Source organism: Channa argus, chromosome 24 (assembly GCF_033026475.1).
Source record: "Channa argus isolate prfri chromosome 24, Channa argus male v1.0, whole genome shotgun sequence".
NCBI classification, from domain to species: domain Eukaryota; kingdom Metazoa; phylum Chordata; class Actinopteri; order Anabantiformes; family Channidae; genus Channa; species Channa argus.
In genome coordinates, this window is record NC_090220.1 from 82,191 (window position 1) to 107,509 (window position 25,319).

General features: G+C 40.4%; 1 protein-coding gene across 2 annotated transcripts in view; it reads right to left on the reverse strand.

Annotated features, from left to right (window-relative positions):
* Nucleotides 1–5,763: 5,763 nt before the first annotated feature.
* LOC137109071 (ephrin type-B receptor 4a-like) overlaps nt 5,764–25,319 on the reverse strand; it is a 36,578-nt gene continuing 17,022 nt past the window's right edge. For both annotated transcript variants that reach the window (XM_067494445.1, XM_067494446.1), the window contains 16 exons: nt 25,217–25,287; nt 22,658–22,939; nt 20,695–21,085; nt 16,222–16,374; nt 14,189–14,524; nt 13,980–14,104; nt 13,350–13,515; nt 12,983–13,082; nt 11,608–11,672; nt 11,334–11,447; nt 10,725–10,972; nt 10,422–10,637; nt 9,826–9,975; nt 9,373–9,566; nt 8,745–8,903; nt 5,764–8,135 (listed from right to left, as the gene is read on the reverse strand). In XM_067494445.1, the coding sequence (XP_067350546.1) occupies nt 8,027–8,135; nt 8,745–8,903; nt 9,373–9,566; nt 9,826–9,975; nt 10,422–10,637; nt 10,725–10,972; nt 11,334–11,447; nt 11,608–11,672; nt 12,983–13,082; nt 13,350–13,515; nt 13,980–14,104; nt 14,189–14,524; nt 16,222–16,374; nt 20,695–21,085; nt 22,658–22,939; nt 25,217–25,287 (2,879 nt within the window). In that variant the 3' untranslated portion in view covers nt 5,764–8,026. The remainder of the gene's footprint in view (nt 8,136–8,744; nt 8,904–9,372; nt 9,567–9,825; nt 9,976–10,421; nt 10,638–10,724; nt 10,973–11,333; nt 11,448–11,607; nt 11,673–12,982; nt 13,083–13,349; nt 13,516–13,979; nt 14,105–14,188; nt 14,525–16,221; nt 16,375–20,694; nt 21,086–22,657; nt 22,940–25,216; nt 25,288–25,319) is intronic.

Sequence of the window (25,319 nt, forward strand, 5' to 3'; positions counted from 1 at the left end):
TGCAGTGGGTTTGATAAAACTGTCATAATCCTTGTAATCAATAATTCTCTAACAGATGCAACAACATCATAATAATGTTTTTGTTTTGTTTTTTAGGTATAACATGACCTGGTTAAATTTAGGGAAAGAACATAGTTTGAGTTAAAATAAAGGTTTTTAAAGGCTGGGGGAACCTCATCATCATGTGTTTTAGTTTTAGAAAAAATCTTGACCATGACTGCAGAGGGCACTTTAACACAAACATGTAGTTTTGAACCATTTGTTCAAATTATTAGGGGATTTCATATTTTTATCTTAATTTATTAAAGTAAAGTAGCAGTTAGAAATTTTACATTTCATCTTACCACTAGAGACTGAAAGAGCACAAACAATTAAGAATAGTGTGTGTCCATTTTAAACTTCAATATGGTTATTAAATATGATTATTCACAAAACATAGAAATTAATACATCTTACTATACTTTACTTTTTTACCCATGAAATGTAGAGTATTCTCCATTGTCCATGAAGACAAAATCTAACTTGCACTTTTTCTGATTTTCTAAATCTACTGCCACCGGAAATCATTTTTGTGCAGGTTTATAGGTAGGTTTAATGCTCCTATTTTTCAGTTTGTGTGTGTGTGTGTGTGTGTGTGTGTGTGTGTGTGTCCATCTGTGGTCAAGCAAAAACGAGTCTGCCTCAGCCTGTCATCGCCGCTAGAGGGCGCCAATGTAGCGCGGTTGAATAATGCGACCTCGGAGTTACCGAGTGGGACTCATGAAAAGCTACATTTCACTTCATTTTGAGACACTTTGTCTTCAACAGTATAAATGCTGCTCCGCTCTTACGAGTCAACACTGAAACAGTTTTTCCCATTATTTTACGTCTCAGCCCCGTGTTTGACGTAACTTGTAAGTACCACAGGAGAATCCGATCCTGTCACGCAAGCTACACTTTCTGCTCGATGCGATGACATTGACAGTCCAGACCACAGTCCGTGATCCATCCACACACGTGTAGCCAATGGCGCAGGCTGTACGCTGTTTGTAGTTTCTGCCCACTGTGCACAGACTCTGGCAGACGAAAACCATCAGGTATTAAAATGCCCTGGCTTAGTCGTGACACGTAGACTACGGGCTTATCGACCCAGATAGCAGGTTTTCTGTTAGAGAAGTAGGACTAATGTCTCGGATTGTAGTCTACATCCGTGACTGATATGTTCAAGGTCTGGGTGTATTTGAAGTCACTAGTAACTTTATGTTAACACGAACCTGTCGTTATGAACGAGGGAATGATTTTCCCTGAATATCTGAATAAACGGTGGCCACACTTTCTGATCACTAGAGGGAGCTCCTAATCCGGTCAATAATTGCAATAAAAAAATGTACGTTCTTCTTTTCTGGGTTTGCTACATATTTGGATATTTGGAGAGGGGTGGTGCTGCGTATGAACTATGTTCAGTTGGAGACAGGCTATAACCAGGGTTGATTACAGTTAGCCTACTTTATTTCTCTAATCTGATTACATTCGATACTGTGCACTTCATACTTTAAAAACCTTGTTGTATTCTGGCCAGATGCTGGTTAAATTATAACCATATGCTCCTTCCTCAGATTTCTAGTCGGGCTGTGCCCATGGGGAACAAAGGTGCAGGGACCAAGAAACCCTTTATGTGTGTGTGTGTGTGTGTTGAGGGTGCAAACAGGAGATCAGAAGGCATTCTAATCTGCATGCCTGCTGTAAGAGGAACTGTGTTCATGTAATTGTAAATAACAAATTAAACTTTACATTTAAGAGCAAAATCTCAGTGCAGCAACTGTCTGAGAAGTAAGTGTTCAAATGCTCATAATCATATGTAAAATAAACAGTTCGTTTGGACGAGTGGTCGCTGAAAAAGAAGCAGCAGCATCCAATAAAAGTAAACAGGTCCGACCACAACACAAACACAGCCTACAGGCCAGAATTCACTGTACTCATGACAAGGCAACAGACAATGCTGAGGGCTTCACTGCAGCACAGAAAACAACCCTCAGATGTTTGCGACTGATGGGAATTGCTAGTACTTGTAGTGGACACACATGTTTCAGCTGAGGGTAAAGATTTATACTTGCGGTGTCTGGAGGTGAGGTGGAGTTGGATTGAGTTAGGACATAAAGGTGAGACATCTGTGAGAAGTTCAGCACATCCCTGGGTGAGTTCAAAAAGACGATTAATCACGCTGATCAGAAACATCTTCATAGTGACAAGTTTGCTCATGATTTGTTTTCCACTGCACTTCAAACACACACACACAATCCCCTTTGTCAAACAAAGTGCTTTACTTCTTCTAGAGACTATTAGAGCAATTTGATATAGTTTTACCTACTTTTAATCCCCCCTCCACAGTGTAGTGGTCCTTGATGCATGTGGATTGAGTTTCAGCATATGGGGTGATTCACGCAGGGAGGATAAGACGCGGGAAGGTCACACTCTTTTCATTTCCTCACAGAAGGCAACCAGCACATCTTAGCGGAGTAGAAAACAAAAGGGCCCCACAGGGGAGATGGATGGCTGCTGCGTGTTTACTGAAAGCTGAGACAGAACCTGCCCCTTGGAAGGGGCCAGTTGCTCCCCCCTGAAGGTGGTTAATGTCCATATTCACATATTCCCTCTCATCCTACTAACACCTGCATTGAACACATGGGCTGTTCTATGAAGCTTTATGGAAAAAAGTGGATACCAACTGTATATGTGACTTAGAGGCAATGCATTTGGCTTTATGAATAATCTTTTTTTATGAGCAAACAGGTGCACTGAAGAGCAGACTGGATATGGATCTATAAGTAGCTGTGGCCAAATGTATTCTTCATTTGTGCTCCAAATTTTAAATAAATTGAGATTACGCAAAATAAATTAATTTTGAAGATACCAGCCTGGAAGTAGATAATATGACAATATTTGAAAATGCCATGTGAACAAATAATAACAACTAATACCACTGAGGAGACAGCAGGGGCCTGTCATTTAAAGGTTTTAGCGATTAACTGGATTACATTCACGAGGAAAAGTGCATAATTCCACGTCAAACTGTACTGGAGCATGAAAGTATAATTGAATTCATACATGTATTTGACCAGGTGGGTCAGCTAAGAACAAAGTCTTATTTACAGCAATGGCCTGGCACAAGCTCCTGCAAAGTCAACAGATATGCTGTAGAACAGCGGGGAGCGACAACTTTCCAAGTGATCAAATTTAATACGAAACAGAGTGCAAGCGCTCTGCCGAGCAATGTTCCTCCAGTCTTTCCCCACAATCACACTGCGTACACAGGTGAAAAATAATCTCAGCTGGCTGCTTCGTGGATTTGCTCAGAAATACCAGACCATTTTGATCAAACTGTCTGCAAGTGATCTTAGGGAGGAAATCTGGCATCTGAAGCAGAGAGAGGGTGGCACAAGAATCTCTAATCTGACTTCTCCATCTTCTAGCTTCTGCTGCTTCAGAGTGAAATCAAAGCAGTTCTGCGGATTTAAAAAGCTTTCATGTTAAAGGGCCATTCCACCAATTTTACACACACAAAGTTTTGTTGGTCTTCCGTAAGGAATACCATTCAGGGTGGAAAGCAAAAGTCACACTGGAATGCAGCATGAAAAACCGCCTCGAGATATGAGAAGCATTCAGATATGTGAATGATGGTGCACACTTTAGGTCGCCCTGTTAGTCATGTTTAAAGTGCTGCACTTATTTGTCCTCACAAAAAAGCAGTTTTGCAGTGTTTTTTTCATAGCGAAATTTAAACCCTGCTCATTTTATCACCTATGGGCCAACGACAGAAAGCTACATAAATTGTTTAGCACTGCCTACTCAAATTCCAGTGTTAGTAATGTGTGTGTGTGTGTGTGTGTGTGTGGCTCTGGAGGGAGTTTTGAAACTGATAACCTTAATGACACTGTCAAGATAAAGCCGATGCGTCATTAGGGTTATCTGGGTTTCAAATTCAGACTTTTGCAGGATGGTTGCAGTTCCAACTGGAGCTGTGGCAGTGAAAGAAGTGGCAGAAAGAAGGTTGAATAGAAAGATGTGTTTGGTTTACATTATGAGGATACAGTATAAATCAGCCCAAAATTAATCCATCTGGTGGCTTTACGGTTGTGATGGACAGGAGTCAGCATAGTCCCTCTGATTGGTCTGTAGCTAGAAATTGCCATAAGCGGCAAGCTGTTGTGCCCTGTGGGTTCATAAACATTTACCATTCTGATCCCTGCCAATCACAACATTAAATTCATAAGGTGGTATTAATGTTGTGGCTGATTAATGTATTAGGAGCTTGACTCTCGCTAAAGGCTGTAATTCAAACCTTGGTTGATCTCAATTTAACCACTGGTTTTTATTATGGTGCTCAACTGTGCCTCAACACATTGGATTCAGCATCACATTATTTTATGCACCAAACAGAGTGGAACCATTTCAGATGACCCCCCCTGCTTTCAACACATATGTACCTGTCACACTAATTGACCCCCATCCACCCACACATTAACCCACCCAGTCTCCACATTTCAATGCACACAGGAATGCAAGAGGAATGTAACGAATAGTAAACCTGGTCATCCTGGTCCGAGCTCTGCTCAACAGCAAACTTAATGAATAGCCAGTCAGACAATGCTGAGGCTAGATTTTGTACTATACAGCAGGGTCAAGGGTCACTGAAACCACTGACAGAAGTAGAAACCACAGATGAATGCCAGCTTCTCTGTTTTAGCCACTGAATCACTCCACCCCAGAGATCCCTGCACACCAAAACTGTGGGATTAAAAAAACATGCTTACAAGAAGACTTAGTCATTGTTATTTATCTCTACTACATGGAAATTCCACTTGCACAGTTCTGTACTTTGTAGGCCACACAAGAGCAACAGAACAAGAGGAATGAGTCAGTAACAAAGAGATAATCAAAGTACATTAATCAATGAACTTAACACTTCTTGAAACTCGGGCAGCTTAGCCTGGTTATGGTAGCTTTGCAGATAGGAGAAAAGACTGGGGAAAAGTGTGTGTATGTGTGACTGAGAGTTTAAGCGTATGCTGCGCTATAAGCTGCACTCGGCCCGAGGCACAAGAGAAGAAAAGAACATCTCTTCATGATTAAAAGGGCTGAGGACCAGGAAGGGAAACATAGGAGAGGACACGCTTCGAACCCTCAGGGGTAAAGGCTCTCTGGAGAAACAGAAGGCAAAAGGAAAGGCTGGGAGATGGCAAAGCTGGGAAATTCAGGGGGAGTGAGACTAGATTCTCGCCTTCGCAGACCCTCGTTTGTCTCGCATTTTTAAAAATTAGGCACTGAGATAGATGAGAGGCGTGTTTTCAACAAGAGCCACAAAGGCGACAAAAAAATACCCATTTAGATGTTTTACTTACACATTTGTGTGACAGATCAAGCGAGGAATTATCTAACCAAACTTAAAAACAAGACAACCAAGAAGCATCTATTTCGCTGGCATCTAGCACACTGAAATGAAACTCAATTAGAGAGTAAAGGATGAAGCAAATCCAGAAACATCAGTGTGTTCTGGCAATGCTGAAGCTGCTTTGTTGTGTGCCTCCATTTACTGTGAATCCAGGAAAGAAACCCCCAAAGCAGCTGGGAGAGGACAACCTGTCATCAGACTGGAGACAGGTAAAATATGTGGGTTTTCACTTTTCGATCGGATCCTGTGACGATGTACACATGTATTTGTGGAGTTTCAGTAAGAATGACTTAAATTCGACTAAATATCTAACATAATAATCTGAGAAGCGAGTCCTTGATCGTAAACACTATTGTGTATCTTTATTATGAATACTGAATACAGATTAGTCTACACACAGGACGGTATTTAAAACACAATGTATCTATTCACTATTTCAAAGAGGATATTATTGAGATCTTCAATATGAAGACCACTTTCACATAAGCCTTAAAGGAATTCTTCAGTTTTGTGCATGGCAATACCAGTATTTTTGACTAAGCTACATTTATGTTAGGAAACGGAGGAGGAGATTTCATGGTATCATGAACATTTCAAACATAGCACAATCATTGGAATTTATTACCACCACATATTTTTTGGTGTGCATTAACTGGATTTGAATTTATGTTGTACTTTGTGTGTAAACTGCACCTCCTTATTAAACCCTATAAAAATCACATATTGTAGAAATGCAGTGTAACATCCTAGGAGCAAAACATCTCCACTGGTGTCATTTTAAATTAGCTTTCAGCTGTACAATAAAAACACTACAAAGCATAAAGAAGACATTCTTTAATATGGCACAAAGGGCAAACTATTTAGAAAAGTAATGCTATGCTTTTCATATTCAACATAGACTTTTTATGTATGTTTTAGCCGCTCTTCAATCTCCACTGTCCTGTTCATTCAATGCAGGTCTGTAAGCTACCAGGGAATAATTACACTTGTCTTGAGTGTCAAAAAGGCTGGTATTATCCTTGAAAAGATGTTGAGCAATGCTTTGACATTTTGAACTGCAGCCGGTACTTCTTCTAATATTGAGATCCTGTTGGAGCTCACACAGAACTCAACAAGGTTGTCAGCATTCCACCCTGCAACCAATGGATACTGTTCACTTCAAGCTAGCCATGATAGCTGGCAGATGTTCAAGTCTTTCCATGATTAATGAAGAAACTATTATGGGGCTAAAGCAGAAAATTTTTTTGGACTACACAACCAGCATGTGACGAAGTAAATAATAAACTCAACTCAAAATGTGAGGGGGCTGCTTTGCTAATCAAAAAGCAACTGAACAGTGTTGTATACAGCTGCCAACGAGCTGGTCTGTTGGCTGTGTACTGGTTGGCATGCTGAATGTTAAGAAACCATTTTTCTGAAGCTTTGGGAAAAAATCTATACAAGAAGTATACAATAAGGGAAAATTATACACTAAACTTCAAAATTTCAAAGTCAAACCTTTAAGGTACATTTAAATGAGACAAGGTGGAATCACCCATGAGATATTTCTGCTTTATAAAATTGGCATTTAAGTCCACAAACATGATTGCATGGCACCGGAAGATTGAAAGAAGGTAATTAAAAATGTATCAGTTATATCAAGAAAAACAAGTTTGAGGCCAGATTGCTTTTGTAGTTAATTTCTACAAAGGACACCATGTCTACAGTGTGATCTGGTCTCTGAGTCCACTAGGTCCTTGTTCATTCTGAATAAAAAAAAGGAGCTGCCAGCAGAAACACGGGCAGTAGAAACAAGTGATGACACCCGCAACAGAAACTCATAGAGTTAGTGAAGATTACAACTGACTGAAATGAAAAAAGTGCTGATATGTCTCCGTCTCCTCACACATTGCTGACGTGGTGAGTGGAGAGCCAGACTGAGGAAAATGAGAGAAGTCTGATTAGGAGGAGTACACCGCTCTCCAAAGTCTGCATTACACATCACACCTGAGTAAAGAGGAGGTAATGATAACATCAAATGGAAAAAGAAATCAAATCCAAATGGTAAAATGTTGTGCATTGATGAAGGTTTCTATTTAAAAATGCAGTCCAGGTCGATTAATGCAAGACACCCAGCGTGCAAGCACTTCTTGTTTAAAATGTACATAATAACATGAAAACTGATTCCTTGGACTGGCACTGGGATTTCTTTTAGTCTCCTTTGGTGAAAATTTTATTAGTGCCAGTTTTCAAAGTGACATAATACTACACAAACTTTGTAAACTCCGCTCTGTTGCTCTTCACCTCTGGTAGATATGAAAACATGGAGCCTAAAACTGTGGAAATGAGACAGAGTTAGTCTGCACAATGTCCGCTTCATCCCTTGGTCACTGTGTGTGACGGGGACTCGCCAGTGTCAGTGACAACTCTCATACTGATGGAAAAGTCATCTTGAGCGGCTGATTTTTTAAGATATTTTTTTCCTGGTCATGAATAAATTCAGCCAACATCTCTTAGGGTTCGCGTTCAAAGTGAGTCACAGGAGAGAACGCAGGATGCTCTCGGTAAATGGCTGCACCTGTGTGCTGGTGTTCACATCCAAGTTTGGAGTCAAGTGAGCTAGAAGGTCACAGTTGCATTGCTCTTGTTCCGAAAGGTCATTGTCTGGATGCTGGAAAGGATTTTCCTCTGATGCCCGGCCAAAGTCACTCCCATATGCAGCAGGTCCCTGAACACAGACACAGAAAAAAAATCACCATATTAGACAGGAAGACAACAACAACAACAACAAAAAAAAAGAGTTGCTTATTGTTGCTTGCTGTAAGTATGTGGACACATTTCATTGTGCTTCAGCAGATTCAGTCTGTAATAAAATAATGGATGCTACATTAAAGTGCCAACATCAGTACAGAGAAAAGTATGTCAGTGATGTAGCCATTTTAACACATGGCGCTCAAAATTTACACATACACATAAAGCAAACAATCATCATATCTAATATTTTGTGGGAAATCCTTTACAGTCTGCTATCACTATTGTGCTTTATAGATTCCTTCACTGCAGCCACATTCAGCTTGGTTGGTATGGGCTTTCTCTGCCTTTAGTCTGGTCTAAATACTAAAGAGAAATACTAACCGTTTGACTGTAAATAAAACTGGACTGCAGGAAATTGTGGTCATAACTTTTCAAGAAGCAATTTAGCGTGCCTGCAGCTGTTACTATTAAAAGTGTGGCTAGCTCTCTGACCTTGTGGCCAGGAGGTGTGAATTGAAAAGTGAAAATGTTCCTCCAGAGATAAGTATCAGTTTAGATAATAAAAGTGGAGATAGTGACTGACTGTGTGGTGATCTGGGCCAGCTGGTCCACGGAGTTGAACCCGGCCTGGAGGAAACTGTCTTCGTAGCGCTCCATCTTGATGGCCCTCAGCCATTCCCCTACTGAAGAACATGAAGAGAGGGATAAAGGTGCACGCTGGTCCAGCAGGGGGTAGGACGGCCTGGAGGACAGAGTGGAGAAACAAAGAAACTCACTCAAACCCACCTACACACACTGTCACCTAAACAACAGTGAGGAGCTTATACGTATCCTGCAGCAACATTCCAACTGACAGGGAGAGGTATAATCTGAGGCTGAGTGACTGACAGGGACAAACAATGGGATTTGTCAGGGGTGGAGTATCCTCTGCTCTATGCGACCAGCCGACAGGCAGAATGTGGAGGAAGGGAAATGGACCCAGCAAGTGGCTGACAGATCACAGCGGGACATTAAGGTGGTACATAAGATTGGGCAGTAGGAGGCTGTCCTGTGACTGTCAGAACTCTAAGCAGGCACCGAGAAAAAGACATTATGAAAGGACAGAACTGCTACTTTTTTTCCCGTTCCCTTGTCAAGCTGTGTGTTTACTGTCACTGCGAGTTTATCGGGCAGGTTTTCTGTCAATCACCCAAACACATCTGCATTCTCACCCTGCTCCATCTTGAGCCACAATTTTCAGCGATGCAGGGTTGCGGATCAGCTTGTCCAGAGCACTGACAAGGTCCGCAAAGCGGGGGCGTGCCGAGCGGTCCTTCTGCCAGCAGTCCAACATCAGCTGGTGCAGGTGGGTAGGGCAGTCAGGGGGGGGTGGCAGCCGGTAGTCCTGCTCGATGGCATTGATTACCTGATAAGAAAAAAGATCAATGCATTAACCGAATAATTTATAAATGGTTGTTGAGATACTTGGAGGATGAAAAGGTTTAGCAAAGGTAGAAAGAAGAAAAGTACAAAAGAGAAAGAAAGAAAACCACCAAAACAATTTTTTAATGATACAAATGTTTAATTTATAATACAATTATGAAAAACTTAGATGTACTGGGCTTAAAAACATGTATTGAGAGGAATTGACAATTATGTTTTGCATTTTTTTAAATTAAACTTACATCCTGGTTACTCATGTCCCAGTATGGTCTCTCTCCAAAAGACATGACCTCCCACATGACAATGCCATAGCTCCACACATCTGATGCCGAGGTAAACTTTCTGAAGGCTATTGCCTCTGGTGCTGTCCAGCGGATTGGGATCTTACCTCCCTGCATAGGCAAAAAAACAAAAAAAAACAGTAAGCAAGGCTAAGCAATAAATAACTATGGTCAGAAAGGGCTCTAACAAGCAAAGCAAGGTAATGCAGCAAAACAATGAGCTTACACAAAGGTTATACAAGGTTATACAAAGGTTGAATAAATAACTCTGTTTAACATTGTACAGTATGTGCATAAGTTTTGTGAATTAAAGTTAAAAACAAAACAAAAGAATGACAAAAATCAATCTGGACTGTTATCCAGAAACTGTAACACATCACAAACACTTGTATGTTGATCTATTAGTCAAAACAGTGTCCTGATCTCTCATCACATGCCGGAGCATCTGTTTTTGCGAGGTTTTCATTAATTTACAGATGCATGAATGTCATCCTGCAGGATGATATACTGGAGCTGAATTTAATTAAAGCATTCACTGAAGAGCAATGTCGCCTCACCAGAGAGCTGGTGTAGGTCGGGTCAGAGGAGTTCTCCTGGAGGAAGCGTGACAAGCCGAAGTCGGACACCTTGCACACCAGGTTGCTGTTAATCAGGATGTTGCGGGCAGCCAGGTCTCTGTGGACGTAGCTCATCTCTGCCAGGTACTTCATGCCCGAGGCAATGCCACGCAGCATACCCACCAGCTGGATGGGTGTGAATTGGCTATCGTTCAGCTAGGAAGAAGAAAAACACTTGAGCTATGTTCGAGTGTGAGTGAAGCGAAGGTGTGTTTCAGAGTGTGTTCACTGTTGCTCACTAACCCGTAAAAAAGAGTCCAAAGCTCCATTCTCCATAAATTCTGTAAGGATCATAACTGGACAGCTGGCTGTGATGATTCCCTCCAGGTGGATGATGTTGGGGTGCTGGAACTGCCCCATGATGGACGCCTCAGACAGGAAGTCACGTCTCTGCTTCTCAGTGTAGCCACCCTTTAGTGTCTTTATTGCTACGTAGTTCTCTTTTTTCCCTGGAATCCTCAGACGCCCTCGACACACCTCCCCAAACTCTCCTGTAGCACACAGACACATAAACATTCATTAGAGCCTTTTTTCTCTAGGAGGTGTTTAAACGTAAAGCTTGCTTAGAGCTAGTGGTGCCCTTTGGTTTGAATGAAAGCTACTGATACTGGCAACATATTTATCAGTTAATTGCTTTATTTACGTGCCAATATTGGATTGAGTCCGATAAAGAAGAATAAAGACAATGATTTTTAAATGTCACAGAATCAATTTACCTTAGCAAATTAGATGTTACATGTTTAACAGCGTTAAAGAAAAAGCTTTCAGTCTGTGAGTCCACAGTCAGAGTTGACCAATGTAAAGTTTACACATTTATAAATAATAGAATAAAAATATACAGACGGGGCTTACCAGCACCGATAACCTCCTCGATCTTGACAAAGGAAACATCAATTTCCTTGGCAAATTCTCTCACCGCTTCATTAGGGTCCTCGTAGGTGAAGGGGTCGATATAAACCTTGACCCCTGTGAAAGAAAGACAAACAGAACCGTGGGAAAGGAAAAGAAGAAATGTCAGAGAGCAATGGGCAGCAACAAGTCCAGTCACATTAAAAAAATATAGTTTTGACGTGAATGAGTTATAAATCATGGCTGTGGTTTAGTGTGTGTACGTGCACTCTATTACCTTGGCCGACAAGGTATTGACTGTTTTTGTCGCTGAGTTCTGGATCTTTTATCCGGCTGTGTCGGCTGCAGGTAGAAACAGATTGAGGTGAATAAAGTAAGATTAGGATGTCAGTGCAGTTATCTAAAAAAAAGAATCTAAAGTGGTATACGCTTTAGTTTGGCAAGAAAACACTTTGTCACTGCGAGAAATATCAATGATTTTACAATGTGACAATGTGAGTGTTCAGATCCAACAACAGCAGGAGGCCTCACCAACTGAAATGCTAACATTAAATAAATAAAAGAACCAAAAACAAACACATTGTATGTTTATCTTTATTTAACATTACAAACCGAGATGCAAGCAAGCCTAGCAAGATAAGGTAATTTATTGATCCCCTTTAGCAATACCGTTCTAGGTCAGTTCAGTTCATCCACAGACCATCACCATACAGCCGACAGAGATACTGTGTCTCGAAGGACACAGTCTGTTCCAAAAACACCACTATCACTTTATACTTTTTATACACAAAAAATCTGCCTTGTTATGAAAAGACTTTTGTTTGCCCTAAACAATCCTGAGCAATCTCAAACACAAAAATGCATGATGGCTTGTGGTTACGGTGAATACCTGAGCCAACTCCTTATGGTTCTGCTCTTTGACACAAGCGGCTCCATTATAATTCTGCTGGCGCAAACTCATCCTTGCAAGACTGTAACAACCCTGTAGCTACTGGATCCCTGCCTTCCTCCATTTCTCTCCCTCTCCCACCTCATAAGCCTAAAATAGCAATAATGCACCACCCTCGGTTAGTGGCAGATCTGGGCCTCAGCCACTGGTTTTTGTGTGTATGTGTGTGTGTGTGTGTCACAAGGTCACAGCTATTGTTCTCCTGTCCTGTGGAAACAGGGTTGGGACGCCTGCATCCTGTCTCTCCCTGCCTCTACCTCTATCGTCATCTCTCTCTCTCAATATCTCTCTGTCTCTCTCTCTCTCTCTCTCTCACACAGACACACACAAACACACACACACACAATTTTTCTCCCTCTGATGGCATCCAACACTATTTACTCAAACAATGAAGCCTAAGGAAAATGTTCTAATGAGCAGGATAGCTTTTAGCTGTGCAAGCAAAAGACATCATGAGCATTGCTTTGTCTCTGAATTGCCTCTCAATAAAAAATGGTGTGAGTAACTGAGTGCAAATCTACTGTTGATAAGCTATGACTTGTATAAACAGAAGAACAAAGTGCAAAACTGTTAAATAGGGGTCACGGTTGTTATTAAAATCTGATTTCCCTGTTGTATTTTTTCAATTTCTTGTTTTTTTGTCTGGTTGTTTCCCCTCTAAATCTATCTTCTTCCTGTCTCTTTCCCTTTCCCTCGTTCTCACCGTATGCAATAGGCGGCCACCAAGATGAAAGTGACAAGCACCAGCATCCCAACAGCGATAAGGATGCCAGGTATCAAGAACTGAGAGGCAGAGTCACGTCCTGAAAGAGTAGAAAAACAAAAGAGACAGAGAAAAGAGAAAGACAGACAGACAGAAATCTAGAGTTAGAGTAATGTAATGACAGAAACCATGACAGGGATTTATATTGTATAAAGAAAGGGGCGGAGAGAAAGAGGCTCAATAAAAGGGCGCTCACTTAAGGACACAGGCAATACATTTATAACACTAAGCAGTGCAGATGTGAAAAATGGAATGAAACAAATGTGTGAAAATCCTACTTCAGAGATTAAACAGGGTTTATTCTTACCATCAGGCAGGGTGTGGAAGATGGCTGCTCGACTGAAGCTGCCATAGCCCGCCATTGTCCGTACTCGAACCTGCACTTCATACTGAGTGGCCCTGCGGAGGTCCGTCAGCACAGCCTGGTTTCTGTTACTCTCCGTTAAGTGGCACTGATCCTCGCTGCGTCGCTCCTACCAAATGAAAACAGAATAAACTGGAATGGATGAAGGTGTTTAAAAAATTTATTAAGATAGTGACTGTATAGGAACATCACAAAGTCAGATCAAGGAAGAGGTTTAAAAAGCTTTAAAAAGTTTTGTCTAACTGAACTATGAGCTTTGTTAATTCTAACTGCACCTATATTTGTCTAAATCACAAGCATGTTAACTGGGATGTTTACATCTGTTTTGGGATAAATCTCTTTGACACAAAAGAAATCTCATGTCTTGTATGATGGTCGTTGTGAGTCAGTTTTTGTGTGTGTGGAGTCATATGTACGAATACACTGACGTGTACTGTACCCTGCCTCAACTGCCACATGCAGCAGTAAAAACAAAGGTTTATTTTGGTTTGCAAAAAAAAAATGCAGGTGATGAAATCCAACAGCTGCGGGGGAAATCCAAATAGCGTTGAAAGATGCTGTCAGGGAGCTCACCTTCTCACAGTAGCGTAGCTGATACTGCAGGATGGTGTGGTGTGACTGGGCTGGGACAGGCCAGTGCAGAGTCAGACTGCTCTCTGTGGAGTCGCTCTGCCGAATCACAGACACCAGCGACGGCACTGCACAGATGGCAGAAGAATTCTAAATATCACATAAAATTTGGACTATTTATACCCTTTTTCCTCTTTCTCCTGACGTCTTACCATCGTGGCTTGTGGTGATGTTAACACTCTCGCTGGCATGGTCCTTACCACTGAGCTGTGACACCCCGTTGAGCGCCTGTATAGTGAACGTGTATGTGGTGTGAGGAAGAAGGCCCCACACGTCCACCCTGCGACTCAGCAGGCCTTGCTGTGCAGGCCGGTAGCTGACACTGTCTCCACAGGAGAGGCACGGTGCCTTGGACGACGTGCACACAGAGCACTTTATAGCATAGTTCAGGTCTGTTCTGCCACCGTTGTCCAAAGGCTCATTCCACTCAAGAGTGAGAGTGGTGTCGTTGATGTGGGGGCTGATACTGCGTGGGGCTGAGGGAGGTTCTACGGTAATAAAAAAGGAAACATGATTCTCTTTCAAGACCCTGAAATAGCAATTTATCCTGCTTAAAGGAATAGTTCACCATTTTGGATAATACACTTGTCTACTACATGCAACTTTTTATGTATAATACAGATATGAGTGTCATGATTTTCTCATCTAATTGTAAAGAATTTCTCTAAATAGAAATATTTAGTTATATATTGTTGTAAATATGCCAGATTATTAATTTTAAATATGGTCTTTTTCTGGTCTCCCAGCAGCCAAGAATTTAAAACCTATTCAACTAATTTAGAATAATTATTATAACATCATTGCATACAGTGCATTGATTTTTTAAGTCTTCTTTGTTCTTTTGATAAAATATGCTAATAAATAAACTGCCGTTACCCTCCAAATACTTATTTGGTCAAAAACATTGTATTTGGTATCCCATGTAGTTTAGCCCTGATGCGACCCCTCTTTAAAAAAATGTCTATCAAATCGAATTCTATTTTTCTCTGTGTCGTTTAACTGCTGCTTTACTTTACTACATAAAGACCATTTGTTTATGTTTTTTCTGTACATTTAATTCTGCCTGCACATGTAGTCACAAAGCACAGCATTGCTTCTGCAGTGGCTTTGCATCGCAGCGGGAGCATATGTGTTGCAGAATTTAACTGGTGCAATTACGTTTGTCTAAAACTGGATGATAATGATCACCGTCTGAAAATTGTAAGAAGATAGCTATTGCCTCAAGCCAAGCATAACTAAACAGCAATACCACTCAGCCACTGCGAATGACTTTCTGTTCCTGCCAAGGAGATAGAGCTTTGTCAGTGAGCCTGCAGCTAACTTAAGTGTTAATAGTCTTCTCATTGGAGACCCAAGTGGGGCAACATCACAGACAATCTGGGCACATATGAATTCCAATTTCAACATTTGGGAACAGGGAATTTTAGAGGTGATACATTTTATGACTTGACAATCAGAATCCACTTTATTAAAATCGCCCTTTTCTTCCAGGGAAGAATAGCTGCATCCCTTAAAGATGAGGGCACGGTGGATTTGCAGTTTAACATACAAACAGAAACTATAAGTAATGGGCAGAATCAAGAAAACAGGAAACCTAGGACAAAAATAGAATGTGTAAAGGAAATGGTGCAATTAAGTGATTAATTATTAAGATAACGTAATCAAAGCTATCAGTAGTAATAAAATTGGTGGATGGAAATTCTGTTCGGCACAAAATTTACACCTGCAAAGAACAGAAGCTGTCAATAGCCCAATGTTGAGTTTCACATTGTTTGACATCCACTTTACAGTCATTCCAAGAGAGTTCACCTAATTAAAAAGTCCCTCCCATTCACACATGCCATATGCGGGTGAATTAACATTCCTGAATCCACATGGAGGGTGTCACTTGAGACCATCAGTGCCTACTTTACTTTGGAGAGAAAGCCCAACCCCCAACAACCTGTTACAAAAGACACGCATCTCAATGCCCAGCACTGGGACAAAGGCCACCAAGCAGATTAGAAGAGCCTGGCTAAATGACACTAGCTGAAAAGAGAAACAGCTTCATGGACAGTAAAAACAAAGTGGAGGTAGGAGGAAGAGCACAGAGGGAATGGGGAGATGTGAGTGCCTGATTGTGCTGCTTAACGCCTCTATATTTGCATGTGGATTTGTGCACAAGTACTCCTGTATGCATACTTACGAGTGCATGGGGTGTCGGGAGTGTCAGATTCTGCACGAAGGTATGAAGAGTGACATGTACACACTGACGCCCCCCTGATGTTGCTGTAGCTGAAGCCTGGACAGACCATGCATTGTCCCTCTGTGGCAGACTTGAAATGATTCTGAGGACAGGCTGAGGACGACAAGACAGGAGAACCAATAAAGCTAAATTATTATGAGTTCCGATTTGTTCATGAGTCCTCACATGAATTACGAACATCTACACACTAACTGTAACAAACAGACCTGGGTCAAACTGAATCTGTCTAGGTTTTTTTCTATGTACTTCAGCGCCAGATGGCTGCAGATTGACAAACAGAACAAAGTAATAAAGGCTGTAAACTGAAGACAATCACTGTAATGAATCTGGTCTTAATAGTCAATTTAATGAATAAACCTGTCATTGACATGCTGCTTACTATTAAATTTACATGACCATATCTGAATAATGAGACCAAATGTTAAAACCCTTACAAAGAAATGCCTTTACTTATTGATCCAATTTTCCCCACTAAAACTAAAAACAATACGGTGGCACTTGAGGTATAAAACAAATTAAGTCTGAACTACAGCTGAAAAGTTTAGCTGACAGAAAATCAGTTGGCAACAGGTTTGCATAATCCATTAATGCAAAGATGCCACAAATGTAAGGATTTGCTGCTATTATTGCTTTTGCCCCAATTTTTCATTGTATGAAATAATCATAAGAAATGATATAGAGAGTAACTGTTAACTACAATGAATTTCATGCGTGTGATTGCTGAATGCAAGATGCTATTGCCATTGCCAGTCATTGAAGTTTCTTTTTCCTTTTTTAAAATTTATATATATATATATATATATTTGTCCTTTCGGCTTATCCAGTGAGTACAGGGTCGCCACAGTGGATCATTGTCTGCATATAAAATTACAGAAATATCTTTATGTCACACAAAGTAATAAACTATTCCTCAACAAAATGCTCAATCTGTAAAAATCAATCTATCTTTCAATCTGAAGAGACATGCTCCTATATATCTTTAATATTAATAAAGAAAAAGCAGGATCTCAGTGCTGCTGCACCATTACTCACTCAGCTAGAAACTCAACTAGAAAATCTTTTTTGGGAAATTCTCCCAACAGCACCTTAAAGTGACATCAACCCTGTACTGTGTGCTTTCTATTCTGTATATGTGTGTCAGTCTGTGTCTCCACTGTGAATCATGGGGTAGAAACACTTTCAGCTAAAGTGTATGGACACAGCTCTGAGGCTAATCACAACTTCATTCAGCTGCCATTACAATGGCAATAACAGCTTTTAATCTGCTGAGTCATTCTCACATTTTACAAGATTACAGGGCTAAAACTTTGGTTTACCACAGAAAATTTTACTTTATATTCTTTGCTGATTCTGTGATGTAAATATAATTTGTGAAGATGCAAAACTACATGACTAAACCAGCAAAACGGACTTTACAGTACTTTTGTAACATGGCTGTTAATGGAGCAGTGCCACATCTGTATACAGTGTACTGCTCTGACACAGTAAATAAATAAATAAGACAGACACTGACCACTGGCAAAGTCTTTCCCAGAGTTACCAGAGCTGTAGTACTGTCAGCAGTTCATCTCCTGTCTCAGAATCAGAAGGTAAGTAAGGTTTTCAGAATTCATATAATTTGAATTTTTTTTAATCTAAAAGCTTTCACTGGAAAACCAAGCGATATTTCAAAACTAAAGTCAGGCAGTATATGTCCTGCAAAGAACTTACAGAGTAAAGAGCAGTGTTTATCATCATCATGATCATTATCATCATCATCATCAACAGAAATGGCAGCAGGTCTTTGGTTGCACTTTGATTTAATAGAAAATGCGGAGGCAATGCAATCAGTAACCTGGTTAATTAATTATGTCCATGTAAAGTCACTGTGTTTTGGCTGTCAGTGTTTTAGTTACATAACTGCATTGTCTCTCCACCTATGTTCCAGGACCCAGTGCTGAAGCATGTGCAAATTTAATCTCAAACGTTATCTATTAGTTTTCGAATGAAGGCCATCAGACAGTTTTTATACTTGGATTAATTTTGAAACATGATAAATTAGGTAAACTTTTGCAGTATTTCAAGCATCCCCATAAAATGCAGTAAAACTTTGCCCGCACTTTTGATTTGATTAAAAATGAGGAGGCAACGTCACCACTGATAAATGAGATAAACATTTGCGCATAATGCTAAAATAAAACACACAGGCTAAATTCACTAAGGTAAAATTGTAGTAAAATTCAAACACTATTCTCCCACATATAAAACCCCAAGTGAGCTAATCTGCTGGACAGCAAATTCAGGATGTCATGGTTAATTTGACCTATATTACCAGCTATTGGCTGAGTCAGCAATGCCCTCACCAATGCAAAGTCACCTTTTGCATGGGGAATTGCAGAGACCTGTCAGTAAAGCTTCATCTGGTAAAAATGACACATCCTATAAGAATAGATGTCATGATGTACAGAGACACAAGGCTGTGGCTACCACGTTAAGGTGTCTTTATGTGTTTGTAGAAAGAGAATTCAAGCTGTAGGAGCAATTGAGGAAGGTTTTTTGTCAGAAGTAGTAATTTCTTTGATGGCTATTCTTTTTGCCCTTTGAAAATTAATATAAAATCAGAGTAGTATGTCTATGTTACAGAAAGTTATATCCCACCATTCCTCATTGAGATGTACAATTGAATTGAATGGCACAGAACATAAAAACAGGATCATAGAGAGCGAATGTTTTCATAGAACTTATCGTTTATAGTGTGATAAGAATAATCATTCTTTGCCATGGAACACACCAGATTTTACACAGATACTTGTCCTACACGAATACGTGAAACGAGTTGTCACCTTGAAACACCAGAAAGAGTCATAGAAACATGCAGTGTTTACACTCCATGTTCAATGTGGAAGCTGAAATTCTGCTTGGCGAGTGAGAGTAAACGAACTATAAACTTTCAAACCAAGTCGAGTGTTGTTATAGTCAAAACTGATTAGTTTCTGAAAGATCAACACTCTCTGGCTGATTCTCTCTGACTGAGATTTTTCTGCAAGTATTTCCCACGTGTCAAAAAGCTCAAATATTTTGCAGTTGTTAAGTGTTAAAAAAATGAGACCGGATTGATCACTAAGCAGCATTTCAGCAATAGGAAGATTACAAACACGTGCAGCAATCCATGCAAATTTTTGTGCAACTAGTCTCTGACGTTTTCTGAATAAAATTAATCTTTCTATCTAACCTAATTAATCTCAGGTTCTGAATGAAAACAAAATACTTTTCAAGCCAGTCACTTGGATCTTAACTGCTTTAAATTAGATATACTTATGAATGTTTATATTTTCTTGTAGACTTTTGTATTCTACAACATTGGGAAAGCCACAACAGCACATGGGAAAATGGGCCCCTCCCTTCAGCAGTATTTACAGCCTGTTGGTGCTTTACTTCAAAGATCTAATATTATAATCAAACACATCTAAAACACTAAATCATCTTGACAGAATTCATAAGTTTTACATTAGAGGATTTTGTTTGACCCAGAAAATATATGTATTGTCTACAGGACATAATGGCATTACAGCAGAATTAATTCAATTTTAAACCTAGACGTCAATTTCATTTTCTGAAATGACCAGCCTATGAGGCAAATTAACTGTTCAATCTTGCTATAAAGGCAATTTCCCTTTATGGTCTGGTGAGTATGTTTTCCTCACAGCTCTCTTCAGTGACAGAATGCTGCAAATGCCAACCCCGCTCCACCAGAAGCAAAATGTCGGAAATTATTTTTTGTTATGAAAAATCATTATACCTCCCACAGAGATCAGACTGAGGCTTACCTTCAAACACAGAGAGATTCAACCACACATTTCCTTCATAAAATGTAGCATTTCTGGTTGCGTTTCTTTGTTTTTAATGCCCAATGTTAATTCGTGTTAGTGTGATGCAGTGTGTGTGCAAGTGTGTGCACGTGGTGGGGGAGTTAGAGGATTGTTAATTGGACTCATTAGACAGAGCTGCTGCACTGCTCCTGAGAGACTCAGGCTGCCTCTTCCTTCTTTTTTGTCTGTGTTGCTTTGATGTTCTCAAAATGATATGATCTTTACCCCAAGCGTCCCCCCGTCTCTCTTGCTCTCCTCACCTCTGCAGTCCTCCAATGCTCCTTCTATCTTTGTGGGACCATGAGTTGTCGCAGCACTAAGCCTTTGACCCTGCTCTTCCTTTCTGAGATAAGTACTGCTCGACCTGACCTCTCTGTCCCCTCCGTGTCACAGCCATTCTGCTGTCTCATTAACTTCCTCAGCCTCTCATTTCCTCCCAAACTCTTGGAACCACCATCATCTTAGCATTGTTTTCATGTTTGCTCTCCCTGACTGGCTGCCTGTGTGGCTCTAGTGTGTATACATACAGTCTTTTACATGCAGGCTAACCTTGCCTTCTATTTACCTGTGCAGCGAGTGTGTCCATCAGTGGGCTCAAATCCTGGTTGGCAGGCACAGGAGGTTGTTGGCTGGCCAACCCACTGGCCGTCTTCACCGCAGAAGAGCTTAGGCGGCCGAGGTCGGGGCCCCTGCTGGGCAGCGTGCTCCACACACACACCCTGTGCCTCTTGCACTAAAGTATGGGGAACAGTCTCTGGGAAAGAGGAAAGAGCACTGACCAGGGGAGGACACTTTTTGAAGAACACTCTGACGGACAGCAGGGCCATGCAGGCGCCCTGTGCCTGAAAGGCTAAGTAGAAGCCTGTCTTGGATAGAGAGCCCAGCCTTAAGGTCTTCACATTAAATTTCCGCTCTCCACCCTTCCTCAGTAGAAAGTCTGCAGCCACTGTGTCCACCTAGGACAGGAAGAAAAGAGAAATGATCTTAGTCAGATCCCAATACTATTAAGTCTTACAAAGCATTAGACTGGTGGTTTTGCGTGTTTTAGCTGTTTTTGCTTTCCCATTTGCTATACATTAAAAAACGTGTTGCTGAACTGTGATTGATTTACTACCTTCCTGGCAGCCATTGTTTTCCATTTGCTACACTTCGCTTTGAACCTTAACTTGCAGGGACTTACTCGAGAGAATGGTAATTCATCACAGTAAACATTTCATCACTTTTATTTTTCTGTCAAAGTTACATTATTAAGTGGTAATGAAGTCGAGGAGCTTGGTGTATTTCGAGAGCTCTCTCTGTTGGTGTGTTCAAGGACAGTGCCACATCAGAGGTATGTGTTCGGAAAATAAAAAACAGATAATAAACAACAAGCAAGACACGAATGTTGTGAAACAGATTGGATCCACCGACAAGGAGATATTTCAAAGTCCTTCCTCCCATGAGATGATGACATAACTTGGACTTAAAATAAGAGAAAGATATATTTACTGTAATGAATTAAATAACAAAGCAACTTAGTCCCTAGAAGCTGATATTGGAAATAAAAGGGATAGTAGCCAGCTACATCTTGGAAGGTAAGTAAAGCCACGCACGTGATTTGGTAATGTAGATAGAGCACTGTAGGTAAAAAGCTTAACATGTGAGGACTTTGATAAAATTTGGAAAAGCAAACAAATGATCTCTGATGTTTAAGAATAGTTTCACATTTAGCTGATTAGGACATTATGCACTGCTTATCCTGAATTCAATAAAAGGCTGCTTGAGTGAATTTAAATGGCACTGGAATGGCAATGGAAAACATAGGTCAAATCTGATTCAGAAGATGCCAAAACACTGTTTAATTTAAAGTATAGGTAAAACAATGTGGTTTCTCCCATTTACCAGGCGAGTCCACACCTTCAGTTTGTAATATAGTCTTGTTAGCTCAATCCAGAATTACATCACCAGAGTATGTTGGACTGAGATAATTAAAGAGTTGAAAACCTTGGAGGGAAAATGTATCCGTAGTTTTTTGTTAATGATTTGATTCAAAGAAATCAGTTCAGTTCTTTTTCACCTGGAAAAGTCATTTGTGGTTCCAGCTTTTCAAATGGGAGGATTTACTGTCATATTCAAGAGTCAACTTAACATCTTTATATTCTGAACTGTAGGCTGAATAAAACAAAACAATTAAAGGTCCCATGGTGGACCCTAAGAAAACATGAAAAATCATTTAAAACTACTTTTTAATTCATTAGTTAGTGTATCATGAAAACAATAAATGTTATCCCTACAAATAATCATGTTGTAATTTGTCAAAAAGATGCTCCAGAGACAAATAATGTGTTATACAGTAGTTTTCACATTTAAAAGTGAAACTAACCACGGCCAACAGACTGATGTCCTTCTCTGTAGAAGAGCTGTTTTATTATACAAAGTTTGATGTTTATTTTCATACAATTTGTAGAGCATTTACATTACTCATACCATACTATAAGTATGAGAAATGACTGCACACATACAACATAAGCAGGTGACTGTTGACGTACCTTGGTGTACGGGTTCTCCATCCAGGGTGGGTAAGTGGCTGTGGCCTCATTGGAGTCTGCCTGGTAGTAGTACAGGTTGAAAGTCTCCTTACAGCTTCGGTGGTGGGTGCTCCTAGAGGAACACTCCATCATGGTGAACCGCAGCTCCACATAGACCTGAGAAGCTTCTCTTCGCTGGATAAAGCCACTGCGCAGCCAGTGGCTGGATGAGCTCTCAGTCTGACAGAACTGATAGGTCCTCACACTGTTGTTCTCCTCATCTAAACCGCTTACTTCCTCCCACTGAGAGCGAAGAGGAGAACAAAGGGTTGTCAAGCTGCATGATAAAATGACATCTGACCCAGAAAACTTGTGAACATTTTTGTGAGCCATGGGTATGTTTAATTCTCCTGTAAACACTTTTACTAAGGTCCTTATAAAACTTGTCACATTAAAAGCTGTATTCACCACAATAGTGTTGCAGTCCTTTGTTGGCTCTCTGCTGTAATGCACCTGTCAGAGGCCTGTGGGACAAATGTGGCCTGCTGTGGATTCAGATCCAGCCCAAATTTGAATCGGGGCTGTTAAATCATTCTTCCCGCTGAGCTGCAGCCCAGTTAGTGGGAATACTAGTCTCACTTGTCAAACAAGGCACAGTACTGAACACAGCATTCGAGACAGACACAGACTTCACCCCTCAAACACACTGTTAGACTAAAATACAAGAATACCGAACGGATATCACAAATATGTATGAAGTGAAAACCCTCCAAAGAAATCTACATTTGTTTGGGTTTTGAGAGGCAAATCTAACAGAAAATGCTTTAATGTTTGACTTCTGAGTCAACAGCAAACATGTTCACCACCACTATGTTCCCAAGAGCGGGAAACAAGCAAGAAATTAACATACCCAGGGCAGAATTTAGCAGATTTGCTGAACTTGAGGCTCAGAAATTCAGTTATATAAATATGTAAATCTTTAAAAATCCATTTGCAGATGATGTGTTGAGTGAGGCAGAATACTGGTCTGAGTGAATTAGGAGTAGCAGAGCACCAGGAGCCAGGTTTGAATCTCTTGAAGGGAGAGGTCCCCTTCTAATCCCAAAAAAGAAATTATATTGAATTTGGCAGCACATAGTTCTGTGATTGTTTTATGTGATGAAGATGCAAAAAAATACCCCACGGGGCTAAACTGGATTGGACAAAACATTAGTTAGATAATTAGTTTAAAATGTGTTTCAAAAGCAAACGCAGAGAAATCACATGTGGTTTCACGCCATACATACAGCCTTGTGAAAGAGTTTGGCCGCCCCTGGGCAAAAGACACATCCTTTTAATTTCTGAAGTGAAAAGAAGTAAATAAAATCCCTGCAGCAAACAGACTTTAAATTAGCCTTTTTTGACTATGAATACTTTGACTTTAACTTACTGCTACTTACACAGTTTATTATTTTAAACTTGGTTAAGTTATTATTTTACTTTTTGTTTTAACATAAAAAAGAAATAGACCGATTTAACGCCGAATGTGTGCTAATGCCATGTTCACAAAAGACTCATATTTCAGTCCCTCTAAGATTTTGTGGACCTTTTTGTTATTGTTGGAGCCTCAAATACCTGATTTCGCAAAAGCATTACTAAAAAAAGACAATTCAACATGTTTAATCGGCTAAAAAGCTGCCAACAAGGGTAAAAATTAAGGTGACAGATTCTCACCAAATTGGGGGGGCAGCCCTTGAATATTAGCTGTGTTTGGTCTCCTTTCAAACAATAAACAGGCATCAACTAATATTTATCAATGATCTTCAAGTAGCATAAAATTAAGAAGCCAGAACTGACAGGTGACGGGGTTGGGAATTGGCACAAACATCTACCATGAGGCTATGATTATCCTTTGATGCTAAAAATAAACCATACAGTAACCCATTTATATGTGTTGTGTTTGATGGAGACAGCTCATGGCATCACTCCACTGCTGCCTGTCAACACCGACCCTATCACTTTACTCTTAAGTGTATTAGTGTTTTAAAAAACAGTCCCTCCCTGTTTCTGACAATGTGAAGCGTTTGATAAACTGCTTCAAATGATAATGACTGTTTAAACTATTTAGAGACAGTCGGTTTGTTTTGGTTCGCCTCTTAATCAAAAGCACAGACATATTTGTTGAGTATTTCTGTCCAGTCCCAGAAACCTCCCTGCCAGCATCACTGTAATCATTTTCTTGTGAGACATCAGCAAGTTGAGCAGTTTTGGTCACTGACGCTGCTGGCAAAAATACCCTAGCAACCACTCCACAGCTGATCAAATTACAAATATGTCTTTTTCAGGCTGCAGTATCCAAACTTGTGGGTAGCCAGTTACTCGAGCTTCAAGGTTGATGGGATATATCAAAGCATCTGCTTTCAATATTTTTTTAGTCCTACATTCACTCTGGCATTTAATTTAATCTGTGAGTTACCTGCCATAGAAGGAACTCTTTTACAGACAAAGTAACAAAGGAACAGCTGGAAGCCAAAAATCCCCAGTTACCAAGGGGGTTTGCACTAGGAATAACGATAACATAGTGAAGCCAGGGGTACATACCTCGGGTTTGGCAAGCGAGAAGATAGTCCATTTGAGATCAGACGTCTCTGTCTTAGTGTTCATAAGGACCTCTATGAAAAAGATCAAAAGAATAATATCAATC